Below are 23,046 nucleotides of genomic sequence, written 5' to 3' on the forward strand. Positions count from 1 at the left end.
ATCCTGTTCTCCTTACAGGTGCATCCTGATCCATCAAATAAGCTCCATCACCTCGAATGACAGCATCTCTGTATTCCCGGTGAGCTACTTCTTTTTCCTTCACCTATAGAAATAATTTCAAAATCAGTGTAACTGATAAAAATTTTTTAAAAGTCACTTTTACTGTAGGCCTGCATTTGGAAGGAAATCCGGAGAAACAGGTATGGTAGAACTGTCCTCACTTTTTGGCAAGGTGATATAAGCAGCGAGCTTTCCAAATAATTAGAAGTTCTTTGTTGTAAATTAACTTGGTCAATTATGGACTGTATTTAGCTTTTGACCTTAAAGGGCCAGTAGTTCTTTAAGGCAAGAAAATCAGATCAAGTTATTTGGGTATCCCAAAGTCTTTGCTCCCATGCTGCCCCAGAGTAGCTAAGGCACAGGGCTCAGAAAGCATCTCCATAATTCCCACCCCGGGATCCCAGACAGGATTGGCACCAGTGCAGGAGGTACCAAGGGACACAAGCTGTATCTGTTGACTCCTCCCATGTCAACACCAGCCAGCCATTGACATCCCGAGCAGTTACTCTGGCAATAAAGTGGCCCTGGAAAGACCAAGTTATTTTACTGGGAGAATCATAGAACTATGATTGCGGCCAGACAGGCCATCTAGTCCAACCCCCTGCTCAATGCAGGATCAGCCTACAGCATCCCTGACCAGTGTTTGTCCAGCTGCTGCTTAAAGATTGCCAGTGAGGTGGAGCTCCTAGATAGCTGATCCCACTGTTGAACAACTATTACTGTAAAAAAGTTTTTCCTAATATCCAGTCCATACCTTCCCACCTTTAATTTAAACCCATTATTACGAGTCCTATCCTCTGCTGCCAATAGGAACAGCTCCCTGCCCTCCTTTAAGTGAGATCCCTTCTAATACTTACAGAGAGCAATCGTCCCCCCTCAATTTCCTCTTCTCCAGATTGAACATTTCCAAGTCCCTCAGCGTTTCCTCACAGGGCTTTGTCTCCAGGGCTCTGATCATCCTCATTGTCCTCCCCTCCACCCCACTCTATTCTGTCCACATCCTTCTTGAAGTGAGGCCTCCAGAACTGCACACAATACTCTAGGTGTGGCCTGGCCAATGCAGAGTACAGTGGAACTGTGACATCTTGCAATCTAGATGTTACACCTCCTTATTTCTGGAACAGGTTTTGTTTTTAAGTTTGCACCAGCAAAGATAATACATATCCAGGAAGTTGCCTTCCTTCCCCTTATCCTCATAACTGGCATCAGCACCCATGATAGCAGGGCTGCTGCCTGAGCCCTTGGAGGGCTGAATGGCCTATCAAACTAAGGATCTTACTCTCCGTGGTACTTTCCTAGCACTTGAAAGTTTACTGGGTGAGAATTAAGGACAAGGAAGTGATGCGAGAATGGAGGAAGTGAGCAAACAATATGCTGTTCCTGGAAGAACAGGAAGTCTTTTACCTGGGAGAGGTTTCAAGCAAGATGCTTGCCGGGATCCAGGACAATCTGGAGCCAACCCTGCCTAGTCTACCCCCATGACCTTCTACCTCCACATTATCTTACCTCTCCTATTATATGTTTCCCTTTGATGAAAGCCTCAAATCCACATACAGCAGCTGTGTCATCCAAAGGAAAGACGTATTTGGCTTCAATGGGGTTGTCAGATGTATTTTCATAGGTCTGAAATACTACCACCTGAAATGTTTATAGATATCATCATCATCATCATCATAGACCTTTATTGGCATTAATATAAGGATACAGTATACTTTAAAACCAGCAGTGACACTATAGAATATAATAAAAATTATATAATATAAAACCAGCAAAAGTTAAATGTCATAAAATATAATAAAAATATAATATAATAAAAAAACCAGCAAAAGTTAAATGGCATAAAATAGCTGTGGGCTATGCATGAGTAAAAGCCTCTCTGATTCGGATCGCAACCTGTAAAAAACAAGCAACGTGAGTAGTGACAAAGTTGTGTTTCCCGTGGAGTAAAAAGCGGACCTCGGCATTATCAGAAGGGCCTTGATGGTCAGAGAGCAGAGCATCTAGGTATTTTGCTCGTGGGCTGCTATAGAACGGGCAGTCCAGAAGAACATGAGGGACCGTTTCGATGACTCCTTGGCTACAAGGGCATCGTCTAAGATTGCGGGGGATTCTGTGGTATCTTCCGGAGAGGATGGCCGATGGTAGTGCATTAAATCTAGCCAGCATGAGTGCTCTTCTTTGGTGAGGATCAGTTAAAAAGAGGAAATAGGGAGCTAAAAGCCCAGGAGTCTGGGATAGACCCAGATAGCTTGGGGAGCAAGTTTTCCGAGCTGCCTCAGTTAGACGTTGCAACTGGATGTCTAGTAATCTGCGTTTGATGGATTGAATAGATATTATAGATATTACTTTTGTGTGCGTATGTGTGTATAAATCAAAGCAAAAGAAAGGTATGGTTTCCAATAAAAGATTTCTAATGGAAGTACTTTCACTCAGGTGCTAAGTTTGAAAAAAAGTATTTTCCCTCCTAAAATCAACATCTTTAAAAAAAAGTTGAACTATATCCTCTAAAAATGAACATTGTCCTTTTTTAAAATGAACAAAACTTTAACCCAACAAAATCTTCAATACTATAAGGTATTACCTGTGCTACAAAGTCTATTATTCTTCCCTTGATATGGACATCTTTCAGAGGAATTGGGTTTCCAGATCTGTCCAGAAGTCCAGCAGCTATATCATCCAGCATTTTTTGGCTTGGTATTTTATAATCTAAATTAGAAAATTTTCAGGAAAAGATTAGACTAAATGTAAACTATCAGGTTCAGGGTGGCTTCCCAGTATTTAAAGAAATAAACCTTAGCGAGGCTCTCTAAAACAGGGGTGTCAAACCTGTTTGTTAGGAGGGCCAGATCTGACACAACGCACAGCCAAAGGGGGATATTACACTGGTGAGTCATTGCTAATCTGAGTAGACCCGGGGGGTGGGGGGGGGGAGAAGAAGCTTGAAATACCCTGCCATTTCATGTTTTCCCAGGTTGAGAGCATTTTATATTTTTTGTTTTCTGCTGTGTGATCCTTGTACTTTTTCTTGATTTTTATTTTTAAAAATGCATTGCAAAATCCCACTATTCTACCTTTCCATTTTAAACAAAATATTGCAAGAGTTTTAAGCACGTTCGTATTTTAATTTAAAAAATGATATCTTTAATAGTGTTGGCCTCTGTCCTCTATATAGTCTATATCTCTGCTATCTGGCATTACATTTTAGAACATGCATGGATTGGCCCCTACAGAAAATGTTTCTCACCTTCAGGCTTGGACTGATGCTCTGGGACAGGTGCCTGGTCTTCTAGCTCAGACTGAATTGTGGGATTGAATTCATTTACTTTGTCATCAGAGAGGCAAAACTTCACCACATATCTGATTTTGACCTGACTTGTTCTGTACACCGCAAACTCATCATCCTTGTGGAAGAAAACAGAAAGGAAACTTTAAGAGTTTTGCCAGAGCAATAAACCAATTTATGAGCTCATTTTGCACTAATGTCTCACTCAGGCAGCTGCTGAGAGCTGGTCATGGCAAAAGTATTGCCAGCAGGAGAGAGAGATCCAGAATGGGCCAAGGTGACCTGGTGAACCAAGAAGAGGTACAAGAACCAATGCCTTAGTTGGAAGTAGGGTTGCCAGATCTAGGTTGGGAAATATCTGGAGATTTTGGGGATGGAGCCTGGAGAGGGATCTCAGCAGAGTATAAGGCCATAGAGTTCACCCTCCAAAGCAGCTATTTTCACCAAGAGAACTGATCTTGGTTGTTTGGAGATCAGCCCCCTCAGACTGACTTACTTTCTCTCCCCCACCTCCGAGGTGTCCACAAATCGGAAATGGGAAGACACTATAAATTTCGCCACTTGACTTTTCAAATTAATTGATATGGTTTGTACTGTTTTTTATGGTTTTTAATTTTTTATAGTACTGTACATTGCTTAGGACCCTATGACAGTAGGGATTAAGTCATTCATAAATGTAAATAAAAATAAATAAAATGTAATAACAGATCTCCAGGTGCCACCTGGAGGTTGGCAACCCTAGCTGGACGCTCTGTAAGAGGGACGAGGAATCGCTACAAGTCTACTTAACTTCTGTTGAAGATTTTACTACTCTGGTTAACAACTACTTAATCACTGTGCCAACATAAATGAGGTGTTTCACAATGTTGTGATGTCTGAACCTCCTATACCCTGGATAGGAATGCATTAATTGAATGCAAATATTGACAAAGTGAACCTCTCTCATCAAGATAAATGTATATAGAGTGCTTTATGGTATTCAATGCACTTCATATATATAAACATTCTCCCAGAATACATAGCAGTGTCAGCATATACTTGCTAGTAAGACTTCAGGCTGGAGTCTTATGCAAATGACAGTTCATGATCTGTGACAGTTCCTGACAGCTTCCCTTAGCAAGTGCATGCTGGTTCTGTCCAGAGTACTTGTGCCTATGCAGAATGACTCAGCTCTGTGTACTGATTGGTGCTTGTATACAGCTATATGTATATAACTGGGAAAAGCCTGTACAGTGTTTTCTCTGCTCTCAAATGTGTGCCTGACGAAGCACTTTGTTAAAGTGTATACCAGAACAACTATAAACTTGTAAATAAATGTAGTTAGAACAAGTCAGTGTGCTATCATTAAGCCTCACAAATCCAGAGCATACTAGCGAATACGCCAACAAGCGGGGGTGGCCAAACTTGCTTAATATAAGAGCTCCAAGACATGACTGTCAGATGTAGGAGGGAGGGAGGGAGGAAAGCAACTTTAAATGCATTCCCCAAGCCACTAGCTGGCTTGGCTTAGCGAAGTAATTTAAAGAGCGAAATGCCTTCTCTACGCTGGCTGATGGTGTGATGGGGTCTTCAAGAACCACACAATATGTGTGAAAGAGCCACATGTGGCTCCAGAGCCATAGTTTGGCCACCCCTGATATATGGTGATCTATAGTCACATGATTTCAGCAGTCCTTGCAAATACCCTGCAAAGTATGTCACTGTGATAAGTCCCATACTGGGTTCTTTCAGGGGGGGGGGGGAGGAGGTGCTTCTTTTTGTTTTCCATACCAGCAGAACAGTGTGCTTATTTGGCTCTATACCTGGAAAATTGAATCTTTGTCTTTTGCCTTGCAGATTCCGTGCACGCTGTCATAGCCAGATGGGGCAGCAGTTAAGAAAGGATCTGTATAATAAGTATCCCAGCACCTTCCAAGTGCTACGTCACAAATCACCAGCAGTCGCGTTCCATCTATCTTATTAGGCTGAGAGAACCTGATGCTTGTACTGTTGAAACATTTGTAAGAGTACTGTTTAAAAATTTTTAAGTAGCATTCCTTAGCCCATGGTTTAAACAGTTTGAGTCTGCATGTGAGCCATGGGGGGAGTGTGGGGTCTGATCTCTGATCTCTGGGGTCTGATCAAGCTGTACATGACAGGATAGCCATGGTTGCCCCATTCATGTATAAACAGGTGGTGAAAGGGGATTTCATTTTTTGCTGAAGAAGGGCAATGCAGGATGGTACAGAAGGCACTCATGGTGCATATTTTAATTTTTTGTTTAAAAGTTTTAATTAGCCAAAACAGAATGAAATTAAAAAACAACAAAATACTGCATATTTTAAGAGTGCACTCCTGAACAGAGTTACACTGCTTTAAGTCCACTGAAGACAACAGGATTAGAACATTTTAACTCTGCTTTAACACACTGCATTAATACAGTTATTCCACCATAATACAAGATCTGAACCACTCCGCCCAAGGCCTCTCCATCTTTGGGACCAGCCACTTTCAGAACCAAAGACTGTTTCAGGCAAGACCATTTTCAACCCTTCCATTCTGTACCATGTGACAAACATACATGTTTATTTATTCAGATGGGGTAGCCATGTTGGTCTGAAGCGGCAGAACAAGCTTTCAGTCCAGTGGCACCTTCAAGACTGACTAAGTTTTATTCATGATCAATGTTCCCTCTAAGCTGTGGAGTCTTGTGAGCAAAAATTCTACTTTGAGAGCTACTAGCATTAAAGTTGTGAGCAAGCGATTTGACTACTGCATAAATTTGTTTGGTCTGGGCTTGCTTTCTGAGCTAAAACAAAAATGTGTGAGCCAGATGCTAAAAATCTGTTAGTTACTTCACACTAATTCAGCTTGGAGGAAACACTGTTCATGATATAAGCTTTCATGTGCACACACACTTCTTCAGATATAAGTGAAAACAGAATTTCTTCAACCCTTTACTGATAGCAGGTGGGTGGTTGTCAGCAAGGTCTATTTAGAGTCAAGATGCATATAAATACAAGAGTTAACAAACAGATGTGGGAACCAGGAGTTGAGTCTGGTGGTATCTACAAGCCAAATAAAGTTCAATTCTGACTACAAGCGAGAGCTGAGAGACTTGGTATGTGCACTCTTTAAGATTAATTGAAGCAGAGTTCCTCAGATATTACATATAGGTAAGGGGGAGGGGGTTAGTTGCCAGGCAGAGCTAATTGGAGTCAAGATGCATAAGTAACTGATTGGAATAACACATTAGGTAAGACATGTAAATTGCAGTACATTGGTATATAGATGATAATCAAGCAGTTAACAGATGTGAGAATTAATTTTAAGACTAACAAAGTTTGATTTCTGGGTATAAATGAGAACTGAGTGACTGAGGAACTTCAGAAACAGAAGGGAACATGAGATCGTAGAATTACAAGTTATTAGAACACTCAGAAACATTGGAACCCCCAGAACTTAACAGAGATATTGGCTTCTTATCTCACTACACATTCTAAGTCACTCACTTCTCACATCCAGAGATCAAACTTTCGTGGATGCACATGAAAGCTTATACTGTGAACAAAACTTAAAGGTCTTAAAGGTGCCACTGGGCTCAAGCATTTATTTATTGTTTTACTTCATTTATATCACAACTTTCTCCTCAACAGGGACTCAACAGAGACTTACACTGTTCTCTCTTCCATTTTATCCTTCTAACAAACTGGCAAGTTAAGCTGACAGGGTGTCACAGGTTTGAGGTCACCCAGCAAGCTTCCACAGCACAGTGAGGATTCGAACCTGGATCATCCATACCCTAGTCCCACAACCACAGTATTGTACTTGCTCTCAGACAGACATTTCTTTCTGCAGAACAGATATATATGCTCTTCATCTGGCTTTCCTATTTAATTAGATTTTTATCCCATTCTTCTTCCAATTCATTTTATCTACTCAACAAATTAATGAAAGAGGTTAAGCTGAGAGAGTGAGTGATTAGCCCAAAGCCATGTAGAGAGATTTATGGCTGAGCAGGGATTTGAATTGAGCTCTCCTCAGTCCAAGTCACATATTTTTGGACATTTTATCACTTTTCTCTCTCTTGAAAGTGCAGGAAGCAGAATGATTTTGTTTTCCACCATAAAAAGAGACATCAATATCATTAAATATTCCAGACCTTATGGAATCGCTGAAATAAATGCCACAGCCCAAGTATCCAGAATCAGTTCTTTGGATGCCGAGTTCTTCAGCTACCATCTTTGGCAGGAGGAGGCCCCTACAAAAGAAGTATTAACAATGTGAAGCATCCTGGTGCACAGATACATGGTCTCTAGCTTCTATACCAGGACTGTCATGAATGGGGGGTGCAGTGAGGATAAGCGAGCAAGAAGGATTCATGCCCTACCTCTGCCTCTACCATCACCACCATCAATGAATAAGAACTACATGACATGAAAAAAGCTCTCATCCCACCTCTCAGCCTGTAGCTTACCACTTTTATACCCATATTGATTGAACAGGCCACAAGGAGAAAGGGCCGCTGTTCCTCATCCCAGCTGCTTGCTACTGCAGCTGTGAGAAAGAGGCAACGGTCAACCTCTCCCTTGCCAAGAACCCTAAACAGCAAGTCACCTTGACATTGTTTTGGCTATTAATTAAGAAAAACTTTTATCTCTCTCTAATGAATGGCTAAATAGTTGCCACTGAACTCTCCTGTTCACAGCTGGAAATACACAGAACACAAAAGCAGGTACATAATTTTAGGGAGAATATAACTCAAGCCACTACCGAGAAAGGATGCCCACGAAGTTGGAAGGAGTTGAACCATGGAGTAAGGTCTGAACATTGCCAAGAGAACTCTCAAAAGCAGCTGTTTCTGTTTTTCGGCTGACCTTATATATCTGCAGAACTTCTACGGAACATTTGCTGAAAGACATTTTAAAAGGGATACAGAGATCGTATGAATTTTTACAGGAGACACATTTTAATTTCAAAGCCAACAAAAAGAAGAGGAGACTGGATTTATACCCTGCCCTTCACTCAGAGCTACAATCTCTTTCCCTTCCTCTGCCCACAACAGACACCCTGTGAGGTAGGTGGGGCTGAGAGAGCTCTCAGAGAACTGCTCTTGAGAGAACAGCTCTAAAAGAGTTCTGACTGACCCAATGCTAGCAGTTGCATGTGGAGGAGTGGGGAATCAAACCCGGTCCTCCTAGATGAGAGTCCATGCTCCTAACCACTGCAGTAAACTACACAGAAACACATATGTGATATAATATCCTGCCTCACCTAACATCGGTACCCAGGGGTGTGAGACTGCTCTGGCCAAGAAGTACTGAGCAGAGATGCTGACAGAAGGACTTACGAGACAAGGAATACCCAGGAGTGAAGCAAGTCATCACTCCTGAATTCTCCTCTTATATGCTCTTTAAAAAATAGTTCTTACAAGTCTTTCAGAACTTATTTTATAAAACTATGGCTTGGGCGAAAAAAGACTTAGAATGTGGGCACTACAACACTAGAAACAAGGTCTCAGTATTAAAACTTACCTGGAGTTATTTTGGACAACTTGCTGTTTAATGTTACTAAACTCTTCACTATTTGCATCCAGAACATCTATCTTGCACCCCAAAGACCGGTACTTGGAGAGGGATGATGGGTTAGGATGCGACATACTTATTTCATGTACATTCAGCATGTCCCTGATTAGCTATAAATATAACAGAGATGTTCATTTTCTAGACAGAGTTAACAATTAGGCTAAACGTTACTAGCATGTATCATCCAAAAAAAATTACTAATGTATCATTTTTAAAAGATCCCTGCCATGCAGAGAGTGCAATTTAAAATTAGCTGTGACAAGGTATTTTTTGTGTTTTAACAAAACTCAGAAAAAGATAGAAAACAATAGTCTGGAGAGCATATAAAAGCAGTAATAGCTTTAGATATTACAGTGAAAGAATATTTGGGAAGGACACAGACTTAAATTCTCTCTCTCTCTGAAAGGAGATGAGTGCCCTCCCTACAGGCCTTTCAAAGCAAACTGAAGATGTTTTTGTTTTGGAAGACCTTGGAGTTGAATAAAGAAAAAAGGATGATGGCAGCTGTCTTCTTGAACTGTTTGGCTGAATTTCATATCTTAAGTATGTATGTTATTGTAATTACCTGCATTTTAAAAATTTCTCAACTGTTCTCAACTATTGGTTGCCTGAGACATAATAAACATAATCTATGCAAATGTGAAAGAACTCCCATGTGACACTTCCTAGCAAGCTGAATGATGTTGACAGTGTAAAGAATATCACTTGGTTTCAAAGGAGAAATACATCAGTCTGACAATCAAAAAGTAACAGGGTTGCAAAATCAGTGAGGGTTGTCCCCCTTCCCCAAAATGGAGAAATAGTCTGTCTAAATATACAGAATATACTGACTCTTGAAATCAGCCTCATATGAAACGTGCTCACAGTGAAACCACAATTAGGAAATAAGTAGTTCACCCGGACAGTATTTTCACATTGGTGATTTTGGCCAAAGTTCATGGAAATTCTTGAGTGTTGGAATTTTTTTGTACTCCAAAATGAAAGAATAATTCAGTATTGTGAAACTCACTGCACTTGTGATTATGATTACAACAAATCTTCACAGCTAAAGGTACTGAAAATAGGGATCAAATGCTGGCCACCTATCTAAATGTTACCTGGCAGAGATCCTGCTTGTCACACAACAGCTTTGCACAAACATTATAGTCTATCCCGGTTTTATGAGGTATGATTGTGTAGAACTCTGCTATCATTGTTTTCAGCTCTTCTGGAAAGCGGGATTCAAACAATGCCTCCTTGGCTCGAAGCAGAACACCCTCCGCTTTGGTAACCTTTTAAGAAAAAAAGGTATTCGGTTTACAGTTGGTTTATACTTAAAACCCCAAAATACACATTTTTGGTGTCATTAATGCTACCTCAGTAAGACCATAGGATTTTCCAGTTTTATTAGCCAGCAAGTTTACCACATCCTGAAAAAAAAGAAAGCCACATCCTTAGGTAGACCTTTCATCTTTTCTGAAATTCTGAGGGGGCATTCCAGGTGACAGCCATTTCTCCAAGCCCCAATTCCAGGTGGCTGCAAGTATGTGCAAGAATATGGTACCTATGCAGGTGAAGGTGATTTGTTGTTCTTCTTTCATCCAATCAGCACTTTGCTTGGATGTGCAACCACTGGGTTAGAAAAACCAATACAACCAAGCCCTGCCCATTTGATTGTAGTGATCTCACAAATCCCACAGCCTCATGGGATCACAGCACAAAAACACACTCCTATGAAGCACTGCACTGCATACACTTGAAGAAGGCTTTAGCCAGAACAGAAAAGGAAAAACAGGGCTCTTTATGCAAGCAAAGTATTGCTCCATTTCATCCCAGCCCAGTTGGACTCTGCCATCTAGAAAAGGAAAATGCATTCACCTGACATAGCATTGGTGTTAATATTCAATGGAATACATGTTTGCCAAGGATCAGATATTTTCAGGAGGAATGTCCTTACATCATTCAGGCTGATGCTGGTCACTGGTTTATGTAACAGATCTTTCAAGAACCCAAGAGCTTCAGCCCAGAGCAGTTCCACAAAAACACCAACTTCTTCAGACAAGTTGCCGCAACTGATGGCTTCTGCTACAAGTATCTGCAAATACACCACAGTGATCAAGTCACCATGAAGTCATCATTGTTAATCAGCAGTTTGTATTACAAACAATCCCATCATAGGGAAGCATCAGTCAATTAAGGTGGTTAAAATATATTTTTGGAGCTATTTAGGGTTCGTTAACAGGCCTGGAGAAAAATGTCCTGCCCCTTTAACAGAGGATTAGGAAAATTGAAAGATCAGGAAAAGAGGAAAACCCAGCATAAAATGGAATGACTCTATAAAGGAAGCCGTGGCCTTCAGTTCGCAACACCTGAGCAAGGCTGTTAAGGATAGGACGTTTTGGAGGACATTAATTAATACGGTTACCATAAGTGAGAAGTGACATGATGGCAATTAACACATACAACGGAAAATTATTGATCAGCTAATGTTATTTACTCTCTTGCCAAGAAAAGCTTCAACTGCCCATTTCCATACATAGGTCTCTCTTAAAAGGGCATTTTTCTACAGCCTTGATCATCAAGTGGATATGCTACAAAAAAGCAGTTTGTTCGTCTCACCCTTTTCTCTCAAAACATTTGTAAAACATACATTTGGAAACAAAAAGTGCATGTTCCATCTTGAAAAATACCTAGCATATTCTGCATGCAGTTCTTCCTAATTAACTACTTCTATTCTCATTTCAGATAGTTAGAATGTGACTGATTAAAGACTCTGATACCCCAAGTTGTTCCTGTCAACAAAAAAGATGGAGTCACCAAAACAGACATCTTCTTTGACTGCATCGTGCATGGGAGGCATGTGCCAATGAAATTCCAGTTGAAGAGAGAGATAAGATAAGATATTGGATTTATATCCCGCCCTCCACTCCGAAGAGTCTCAGAGCGGCTCACAATCTCCTTTACCTTCCTCCCCCACAACAGACACCCTGTGAGGTGGGTGGGGCTAAGAGAGCTCTTACAGCAGCTGCCCTTTCAAGGACAACCTCTGCCAGGGCTATGGCTAACCCAAGGCCATTCCAGCAGGTGCAAGTGGAGGAGTGGGGAATCAAACCCGGTTCTCCCAGATAAGAGTCCACACACTTAACCACTACACCAAACTGGCTCTCACATGTGAGAGGACTCACATTTCCAGATAAAAAGATTAATTATCAGGACAAGAGTTAAGAATTACACTAACCTCTTGTAACTTAGTTGAAGCTAAATGTTCTGCATAATATGGAAAATCATGGCTTAATTCAAAATCTGCTTTCTTCAGCTGTTCAGTACAATGCTCATAGACTCTTCGGGCCTCCTCAGAAGTCTTAATTAGAGCCCACTGTACCTTTTTACACAATACCAAAAACAAACAGGTCACAGAAATTCTAGTTCATCTTGTGCTATGATGTAACTGGCTGTGGTTTGAAAGGTAAGTAAGCCCACTCCAACCCTCTTTAACAGTCAGAGTTCTTATGCAGCAAACCCTCAGAAATGTAGCTCTGTTAGAGATCTCGAGACATTCAACAATAACATTGAGCACACTCACCGAATTACCTTATTTCTTTTAAGAAAGTCATGTCAGCTGGATTCAAGCCAGTTTAAGATTATCTGGATATGCTTCTGAGCAACTGAGCTTTTAATGAGCTTAGCGAGAAGGTGTATAAGTTATGGATGCACTCTACAATCATGCTTTGAAGCTTAAGATCAAACTTAACTACATCAACAGAGTACCATGGCTACAGAGCTAGGCAGGAAAATAGCCCCAGCCCACTTCACAGCACTGATGTTCTCTAAAACAGTGTCATAAAAGGGAATTCGAGCAACACTTGTGAAGACAAATGAAATGGTATAGAAAGTGAGAAGTGAGAACTTTTTTTACCTCTCCTATAATATTAGAATTTGGGGACATCCACTAAAATCGACAGGTGATTGATTCAGAACTAAAAGAAGAAAGTACTTCTTCAAATTATTATGTAATTAACATGGAGTTCACTGTAACAGGATGTAATTGTGGCCACTAACTTAGACAGCTTTAAAAGGAGATTATAAAAATCCACATAGGGCAGATGAAACAGCAGTTACTAGTCAGTGGCAATAAATCTCTGAATAACACTCCTGAGGGGAAACAGGAGTTGGGACTCTGTGTCCTACTGTAGCCCCTCCTGGAACACCAATTTGGCTCAGCATGAAACAGGATGCTGATCTGATCCAAGCACGGCTCCTCTTCAAGCTTATGAGTCAGGAATGATACAAGCAGAGCATCCTAAGAGTGTTAGTACTATGAGAGCAGTAGACCTTGCACAAGCCTGTCCCCAACTGAAATAGAAATTGAGACAGGGGTACACTGAAGTAGCAGGGTCAGAGCATTCTGGTTTTATCTTGTATACCAGCCATAATAATAGGCTGTTTCAGCTGCAGTGATACAGTTCATGCTGCAGCTGAATTGGTATAAATAGAGGATAGGTTATCAGTCAAATTTTGATATATGTGAACGGAATACAAATGAATGCAATGGTCCTTATTCATATACTCTAACAAGATACTCTGATGGCTGGAGTGGAGAAGCAGCATCACAGTGGTAAACCCTGACTATCTGACCTACATGGCATCACTGGGGTGTACATACTGAGCATATGCACACATACAAGTATCCACACAGGCTATAGAAATATGTTTCAATAAGCACACACAGCTGAAGTGGAGATTGCTGCTCCAATACTGCTCCCTCCCCCACATATGTCCATTCTAACTAGTTAAAATATCTGAACAGTGCTAATAACAAATGATGTACAAGCTCCGATTTACAGTTCACATCCTTATGGTGATTGGCAGCTCACGCCCTAACACAGTACTATGTCATCTTTCTGTTTACTGCTGCTAGGAATTTTAATGCAAAAAAAAAAAAAAGACACAGCAACAACTACAGTGTGTTGAATATTGCACCGAAGCCAGTGAAGAAAGAAACTGATTATGGCATTAATTCTGACCTACCTTGACGTCTTCAGACATGCCGTGTGTGCGTATGCGGAAAGGATAATCACAACACTGCAAAGCACACTGTAGTTCAACAACAACACATTCCTTAAATACTTCACCCTGGGAAAAACGGTGATTTTGTTAGTTTCCAATACGTAGCTGCCCATCACATAAAACTTGGCCTAATGAGATGCCCCTCACACAATGAAACATCCATTATAGAACATTGAGCTTCTATGCAATCACCAACCAAAGGAGTTGATATGGAGGGTTGGGTATTTTTTGGGATCGATCATCAACTTTGCTGAATAGTTTCCCCAAATATCATGGTTAAGAAAAATAGATTTCCCCCCCCTTCCCTACTAATTACATGTCACAGTAATTGTTGAGAATGCAGTGAATACTGTCACATGAGAATGCTTCAAGTCCTGAATGAATGTTATTTCCCAGCTTTTTGGACATGCTCAAATTAATTCTGGCAATCACCTTGAGGTGGCTGTGAATGTTAACCAAAGTGTATCTGATATGGCCTTGAATTTTCCAACCTTCCCTAAAGTTGCCAAGGACCATCAATGCTCATGTGTAAACTTCAATCACCATTGTGCTTACAACATTTTACTGTATCATATGTCATTCCAGAGAAACGTGAGACATTTGATACACAGTGTGAGAGGTAACACTGGTGAGAGATCTATTTGTCATTTAAATACCAGCTTCTTTACTGATGGAATAATATCAGGGATAATTATGAACTGTGGGAAATACTTTGCAAGAAGGCCTGGCATTGAAGGTCAGCATGCAGTAGACTATGTCTCCCATAAACTTATGTCATAATAAATTTGTAAATAATAAGAATTTAAGGTTCCCTGAGACTATGTTATTAAGGGTCAGTTTGGTGGAGCCTCTGCTGAAGCTGAACACAGACATGATTTCTGTTAAAGCCACAAAACCAAGTTCTTACCTTTTCAAGGACATCATACTTTGCAACCTCAAAATCTTCAGGAAAATAAGGGATATTCTTATCATTATTTGAAAACCACCTGAAACCAATAAAAAAACCACTGCATTGTTACTGAACGCAAAGAAACCTATTGCATGAAAACCAGTGGTCCAACTGAAACAATATAGCTTCAGTTTTAATCATGTACTAGGGCTGCCTATAGCCTGGAGAAAAGAATGTCCTGTTCCTTTAATAGAATCTTAATGTTCTGTTCCTTTAAATGAGCCATGGAAACTTGAAGTGCCCCTTTCCACCCATTTTTTTCCTCCAGGTTGTTGGCAACACTACCATGCATTCTTCTAAAGCCCATTTATTTAGAAGATACATATGTTGTCTCTTCAGAGACCTGCTCAAGGTAGATCACAAAGAAAAAGCAAATACAATAAAACCATAAAAACCATCATTAAATTGTCAATATTAAAAACATCCATTTTTTGTAACTTTTTAATGTGACTGTCATAGCCCTATGGACAAAAGTGGTCCATAAACCGTCCTCCCTCCCACTTTAAAAGATGTATAAAAGCCTGGATAAAGAGAAATGGCAACGCTGCAACTGGTTTCCATGGAAGGAATATGGAATTCATATTTTATTTTTGCTTAAAGATGTTTACAGATCAAGAATATCTATGCATGACTGTTTGGATCTAACTTGTCCCATGAGGACAACTTCATGTAGCACAATAAGTAACATATAGATTTAGAGGCAATACTAAGGGTTTTTTAACCCCACCACACAAGGTCAAGGTTTTTAATTCTGAAAACACAGTCTACAGACAGACTCTGGAAAGGCTAGGTAGGAGCTTTCCTGCTCTCATGCATAACATCACATAGATCATCAGAGCTGACAGGAATCAAAAGTCTCTTTGCACCTGGCATTTTTAATAATAAAGACAAAGAGAGGTATAGACTTGGGTTGGAAGGAAGTAGAAGGAAAGAGCAATAGGAAGAAGGGAGCACAGGAGGCCAGAACAGTAGGAAACTGTTTGAGGTCTTCCACTCTGGATTTTTTTGTTCCTACTTTCCTGGGAAAATCAGACCTCCATTTTAGTAAATGTTTTCACAACTTAAGCTGCTATCAAAGGGGCAGGACATTTTTTCTCTTTGTCACAGCCTACTTTTAAGGTGAGTTAGGCTGAGAGGTGACGATAGGCTCAGTGTCACTCAGTAGGATTCACAGCTGAGTTGGGAGCTGTGGCTGAGCCAGTCACTGTCCACTTCCCCCAAAGATTGCTTTGTTTTGTTTAAATAGATCGGCCAAGTTACCTGAGTTTGTCAATGTTGCTGTCATCAGACTCGCTCTCATGGTTGGTCTTGCAGGACAGGCCGGTTTTAGCACAGACATTTACCTTCTGACTGTCCTCCTCGCAAACAGAGACAACCTTCACATCTATTGTTATGACAATAAATATTTCCCATAAGTTTGACAGAGTTAGGTATGCACATATTTGCATACTGGTAAATCTCAATATCAAGAAGAACATTTGGTATTTGAAAAAACTAATTTTCTTGATGGTTAAAACTGTTTGGAATATAAAAGCATAAGAACATAAGAGAAACCATGTTGGATCAGACCAATGGCTCATCTAGTCCAACACTCTGTGTCACAGTGGCCAAAAAACCCAAGTGCCATCAGGAGGTCCACCAGGGGGCTAGAAGACCTTCCACTGTGCCCCCCACACCCAAGCACCAAAAATACAGAGCATCACTGCCCCAGACAGAGAGTTCCAACAATATGATGCAGCTAATAGCCACTGCTGGACCTCTTGTCCATATACTTATCCAATCCCCTCTGTCTGTGCTTGTAGCCGCCACCACCTCCTGTGGCAGTGAATTCCACATGTTAATCACCCTTTGGGTGAAGTAGTACTTCCTTTTATCAGTTCTAACCTGACTGCTCAGCAATTTCATTGAATATCAATGAGTTCTCGTATTGTGAGAAAGGGAGAAAAGTAGTTCTTTCTTTGCCTTCTCTATCCCATGCATAATCTTGTAAACCTCTATCATGTCACCCCTCAGTTGATATTTCTCCAAGCTAAATAGCCCCAAGCATTTGAACCTTTATTCACAGGGAAAGAGTTCCAACCCTTTAATCATTCTACTTGCCCTTTTCTGCACTTTTTCCAATGCTATATCTTTTTTTGAGGTGCGGGGACCAGAATTGTACACAGTACTCCAAATGAGGCCACACCATCAATTTATACAGGGGCATTATGATACTAGCTGATTTGTTTTCAATCCTTTCCTAATAATTCCCAGCATGGCGTTGGCCTTTTTTATTGCAATTGCACACTCTCTCAAAATTTTCAGTGAGTTATCTACCACAACCCCAATATCTCTCTCTTGGTCAGTCTCTGCCAGTTCACACCCCATCAACGTATTTATAGCTAGGATTTTTGGCCCCGATGCGCATTACTTTGCAATGCACAGAGAAAGCATTCAAGTTTTCTGCTTTATATTCTGTAAATACATATGTTGTCTATATATTATCAGGTTGAATACCAGATCAGGTTCAAGGTTCTGGTACTCGCCTTCAATGTCCTAAATGGTCTGGGACCAACATGCCTTTGGGACTGCCTCTCCAGGTATACCCCTCAAAGAGCACTACGTTCAGCTGAGAAAAAACTTCTGGAGACCCCTGGCCTAAAAAACATCTGGCTATCCTCAACCAGAACCAGGGCCTTTTTGGCCCCAACCCCAACCTGGGGGAATACTCTGCCAAATGACATTGATACCCTGCAGGACCTAGTTTGGTGTCAGTTTGGTGAAGCCAGTTTGGTGTCGTGGTTAAGTGTGCCGACTCTTATCTGGGAGAACTGAGTTTGATTCCCCACTCCTCCACTTGCACCTGCTGGAATGGCCTTGGGTTAGCCATAGCTATCGCAGGAGTTGTCCTTGAAAGGGCAGCTGCTGTTAAAGCTTTCTCAGCCCCACCCACCTCACAGGATGTCTGCTGTGGGGGGAGAAGATATAGGATATTGTAAACTACTCTGAGTCTCTGATTCAGGGAGAAGGGCAGAGTATAAATCTGCAATTCTTCTTCTTCTAGTGCAGTTCCACAGGGCTTGAAAGGCAGAGGTTCTCTGCCAGGCTTATTCATTTCCCCCTTGGGGTTAGGATAATTTGATCTTAGATGCCATCAGAAATGGTTATTCTATTTGTTTTTAACTATTTAAAACTGTATTTTGAATGCTGTACACCATCCTTTTAGCAACAGAATGTTAACAACAACAACAAAATTCTGCCAACAGAATGCCTGTCCTGCATTAGAAATTATACTGCATAAGCTTATAATAAACTCTGGAGTTCTCTGAACTGGGTGTTTTCTCATAATTTGGAAAGCTAAATGCTAACAAGATTATGTCGAATGATCAAGCTCGAGAGGCAAGTAGGCTACATAGCATATAAAATTGACTGTAACTCACTTGTTTCAATGGGCTTTAGACTACAGTTACTCAGCACAGGATTGCACTGTATGCAGCTTACCACACACAAAAAGATTGCTACACTTGAAAAATCTGAGTACTGGCAGCAGTCTGCATTCCTTTGTTATATTTATACCAGGACTTTCTGGGAAACCAGACTGAATACACAAGATCTTCTAAGCAGTGGCTAGGCCTAGCCCTACCTTATTTCAAAAACACAGATATGCATCTGGTGGGCACCTTAAGAATATTTTTGCAATTAATCTTGCCTCTGAATTCTTTAACTTTGCCTCTGCCAAAGAGAAGCAGAGCAACCAACATCCATACTTAAAACGACAAAATCAAGGAGAAACCCAGGAGTCATGATGGGTATAACCTCCCTAGCCAATTCCCATTTTACATTTCTGCATGTTTGTTTTAAAAACAAAAGTATACAAAGCCAGACAAGAGATGGCTATAGATACAGGGTGCTGTCAGTATCCAACAGGTTAAGCATGTAACTTACAGGCTCATGTTTTTGGCTACTGTTTCAAGCCTGATTGATTCCATTCATTGGTTTAATACAGAATTACCATATTTGACCATTGTTTTTACCTCCAAAGAATCTGACCACATTTACCCATGCAACAGTAACCTTCAAGCTAGACTATTGTAACACTATTGGGAGTGCCCTTGCAGACAATGTGGAAATTTCACCTTGTACGAAATAATCAGCCCACTTACCAGCTCATACCAAGCATTCCTAAATGATTTAATGTGTAGGTTTTTCCCTTTAAAGCTATTCAGACCCATATACTTGCAGGACCACTTCTTCTGTGTAGCAGCTATGCTCCTCAGATCTCTGCTTAGCTCCTTCCTTACAGTATTCAGGATGGTCACTGTTAAATCTAGGGCTTTGTCAGTGGCTGCTGCTATTTTACGGAACTTGTTAGCATCTCCTTTGTAGAGATTCCACAAGTTGAATAAGGCACAATTATCGAGGAGGCCTTTTGACACAGCCACCTAATTTTTAACTTTATACGTTCTTAACTTCTGTAAAGATTCTTACTTGCATATTGTTTCTATTACCACTGTAGCCCTCTTTCCATCAGGTTTCAGAGAAAGCAAGGCTAAAATGCTCTAAACAAACAGACACAAATGGAGGATTTAGAGGGCTTTTAACAAGACAAAGAGATGAGATGGGTTGATTATTGCATTGATCTTTGCTGCGAAGTATACTCATTTGAAATGTGTATAATTATATGGTAATTGCAGAATTAGGGCAATGAAAAATTAATGATCCATCACAATCCATGCAAAGGAAAACAAGAGTATTTAAGCCTCTCCATCTCAATAAAGTAATGGATCCATTTCACGAATGCTGGGGAATCTAACTGAGCAGCAGGAGCTGGACAGATATGAGCTTAAAGGGACAACTGTAATTTGCTGAAGGGGGTTTACCGTCAAGTACATTTACAGGATCTTGCCCTTGGGGATGGCCAATGCCACAGTTTTAAGAGGAATACAGACGTAATTTAAGTGCTGTGTGGAATCCCCACTTAAATTCTGCTTACAGCTCAGTGTGAAAAAGTCTAACATATTAAAGAAATCAACCCCAGCACTGTTCTTGCATTTTTTTGAAAGGATTTAAAAGGACCATGAGAATAGTGGGACAACTCCAAATGCTAGAGAACTACTGAAGCTAAGCAACTGTGGTCCCAAACAGTAAATGACTACACCGACTGACCACCTGAAGCGTGGACCTAGATCCTGTTTCCATCCGGAACACAATGAAGTGTGGTTCTATTTCCATTTGGAGCACTTGGGAATGATAACTATGAAAAGATCTGCTGTACTCCATCTTTATTAATATTAATATGGTATTAATAGCGCCTCTATTGTTTTATTGTTTATAGTCATTTAGTGTTTTAATCCTACTGTTCTGCCAACTGGCTTTGTAAGCCGTCTTGAGCCTGCTTTGGCAGGGAGAGCAGGATATAAATTAAATAAATAAATGATGATACATAATAAACATTTGCATACATAATACAGATTTTTAAAAATGCATGTAAACAATGTAGCATGCACAAAGGTCATGAAATCTTCAGTACGACAATGATAATTTAAAAGCCTCCAATGAAACGCTAATATCACATACTCATAAGTGGACAGAGATGATCTGTGGTGTCAGAAGTTTGCAGTCCCTGTTGTTTTGTTCAGAAATATTTAAAAATGTTTATTTCTAAGTGGAAATATTTGTCAAATCGAGGTTACTAATCTACAAAGAGTTCTCTTACCAGGTGCACTTTCCAAGGCCTTGAGGGGCTCCCATTTAGAAGGTGGTAAAAGTCTGTTTTCTTTGACTGAGTCCCATATGAAATTGACCCCAACAATGGGAAGCTGTTTCTTCTTGATGGCTTTCAGGTGGACAGAACTGAGTGCATCAGCATCATCGGTGACAACATGAGTACACTGAAATTACATTAGGATATGGAGTTCAGAATGCAGAATTGCTCATTTGTAGAACTCTTGTTTGCAAGGCACACAGAACACATACAGGTGCAAACTGCTCCTATTTAAGTTCTGTCTCCTTCAACTGCAGTTTGAAAGACTCAACAGTCTTGTAGCATTTTAAAGACTAACATCTACCACTGCAGAAGCCTTCCTGAGTTTTAACACATAAAAACTTAACACCGCAATACATTTCTATGAACACTACAATACGATCTGAAGATGCCACAAGAGTCTTTGAGACACACAGCCATCCCCCCTCAACCCAAAGCAACCTGATCTGTCCAGAAATCAATACAAGACTTACCTTATCATTTATTGCAAATGTTATCTGCCCACCATTTCCTTTAATGCAGTCCTTCAGCTTGTTTTTCTCCTGAATAGTTATTTTTTTCAGTTTCAAGAAGAACCCACAGTTGGTGAAAATTGGCTCTGGCATCCTGCAAAGGTAAATGTCAAATTGAAACGGTTGCATGCTGTGACTCTGGCATCAGATCACTCTGAATACGTCTATCCCTGTGGTTTTCCCTTAACTGAGGTGATGCTGGAATGGAGTTCAGGACTGGACAAAAGAACGTTAATATATCTTTAATTGTTATGTTTCCTAAATTAATAATACACCTCTTTCTGGGAGAAATGATAGAAAGGAAGAAACAGAAAGAGCTATTGTAAAAATAAAATGGAGGAATGGGGAAACCTGAGTTCCTTGTTGGAAAGGGCAGGATAAAATGTAATAATATACACTGAATATAAATATAAGGGAAATAAGAGTTTCTGTATGTATAGCCAAGGGGATTAGCAGGTGTTGACTGTCACATCTGGCAACAAAAGTACACCTGTTGAAGTTCTCTATTAATGAACTGTTAAAAGTACAGGAGCTTTGTCCTGTTTGCATTTGGCCATCCCAGTGACATTTCACCTATGCTGTTTTGTATATTCAGAGGGGTCAGTGTTGATGTCTGCATTTGTAAACAATGCTTCTGAATCTAAGCCATAGTAATTTATGCAATTGGATCATTGGTGGATCTGTATAATATGGGATGTAAAAGGAAGATACAAATGATCTTAAAGGACCCTTCACATCCGGGTCCTTCACTATCTATCTATCTATCTATCTATCTATCTATCTATCTATCTATCTATCTATCTATCTATCTATCTATCTATCTATCTATCTACCTACCTACCTACCTACCTACCTACCTACCTACCTACCTACGGTAAATTTCAGCTCTGAAGATAGCACAAGCTCCTATGTGACACAGGGCTTGCCCAAAGGAAGATGGACTCTTGCAACATGGATTTTCTTGTAATATGGACTCTTCCAAATGTGATTTTTAAAACATTATACTGAAGAAGCAAGAGGGTGAGTCCCATTTTATTTGATGTGGTTTACTCCCAAGAATGTGTTTTCAGGATTGCAGTCTCAACAAGGTCCTGTTCATCAAATGCCCCCAGAAAATCCTTTTCTTGCTGTTTTTCATCTTTAAAAGTCACTGCATGAAGGCCAAACCTTATAATGGAATCAGCTCTCAAAAGGCCTGAAAGAAATGACTCATCAGCCATTCCTGATCCTAAAATAAACAACGCGGAACCAGACAAGAGTTCATTTCCTTGATTATAAAATCACACTTTTAAAAACAGGACTACAGGAGTGGCAATGTACAGGACTGGTGTAGCAAGAAGATCACAAATTGTGAAGAATCAAACAACCTCAAGTCTTTTGTCTTAATGCTTGACAAGCATGGTTTGGGAAGAACAGGTTCTACTGTCATAAAGTGACAGAAAAAGCAAAGCAAAACCAAAAGGGAATAGAAAAATTTATAATGGAGAGAAAGAAGTTAAAATCCATGATGGTCCCTGGGCAATCCAGGGCCATTTCCTTTCTCTCAGCTTAGTGTTATGACACTTCTAATACTAGCAACAAGTTTTTATTCCAGTATATGTTTTGGCAGATCCATCCTCAGATACAATTAGAATCGTCAAGGCTTTTTTGGAAGAAACATCCCAGCAGGAACTCATTTGTATACTAGGCCACACCCCTGATGTCACCATTGTTTCACACAGGAACTCATTTGCATATTAAGCCACACACCCTGACACCAAGCCAGCCAGAACTGTGTTCCTGCTCAAAAAAATCCCTTTGAATACTGATTGTAATGTAATGCAATCAATATTGGAAAGTAATGTAACAACAGTGTCTCAGTCTTAACTAATAGCCATTGATTCCATCAA

The 23,046-nt window shown here is 40.3% G+C and overlaps 1 protein-coding gene across 1 annotated transcript in view; it reads right to left on the minus strand.

Annotated features, from left to right (window-relative positions):
- PARP4 (poly(ADP-ribose) polymerase family member 4) overlaps nucleotides 1-23,046 on the minus strand; it is a 59,522-nt gene that overhangs the window by 35,420 nt on the left and 1,056 nt on the right. Inside the window, exons 2-17 of the mRNA XM_060235308.1 lie at nucleotides 21,119-21,259; nucleotides 20,598-20,772; nucleotides 16,163-16,286; nucleotides 14,861-14,939; nucleotides 13,915-14,019; nucleotides 12,125-12,268; nucleotides 10,844-10,981; nucleotides 10,005-10,178; nucleotides 8,857-9,017; nucleotides 8,096-8,233; nucleotides 7,485-7,583; nucleotides 5,146-5,329; nucleotides 3,305-3,461; nucleotides 2,642-2,766; nucleotides 1,567-1,698; nucleotides 17-103 (exon numbers count right to left, since the gene is read on the minus strand). Of these exons, the coding sequence (XP_060091291.1) occupies nucleotides 17-103; nucleotides 1,567-1,698; nucleotides 2,642-2,766; nucleotides 3,305-3,461; nucleotides 5,146-5,329; nucleotides 7,485-7,583; nucleotides 8,096-8,233; nucleotides 8,857-9,017; nucleotides 10,005-10,178; nucleotides 10,844-10,981; nucleotides 12,125-12,268; nucleotides 13,915-14,019; nucleotides 14,861-14,939; nucleotides 16,163-16,286; nucleotides 20,598-20,772; nucleotides 21,119-21,250 (2,154 nt within the window). The 5' untranslated portion in view covers nucleotides 21,251-21,259. The remainder of the gene's footprint in view (nucleotides 1-16; nucleotides 104-1,566; nucleotides 1,699-2,641; nucleotides 2,767-3,304; nucleotides 3,462-5,145; nucleotides 5,330-7,484; nucleotides 7,584-8,095; nucleotides 8,234-8,856; nucleotides 9,018-10,004; nucleotides 10,179-10,843; nucleotides 10,982-12,124; nucleotides 12,269-13,914; nucleotides 14,020-14,860; nucleotides 14,940-16,162; nucleotides 16,287-20,597; nucleotides 20,773-21,118; nucleotides 21,260-23,046) is intronic.

The sequence above is a fragment of the Heteronotia binoei genome, chromosome 3, assembly GCF_032191835.1.
Source record: "Heteronotia binoei isolate CCM8104 ecotype False Entrance Well chromosome 3, APGP_CSIRO_Hbin_v1, whole genome shotgun sequence".
Lineage (NCBI taxonomy): Eukaryota > Metazoa > Chordata > Lepidosauria > Squamata > Gekkonidae > Heteronotia > Heteronotia binoei.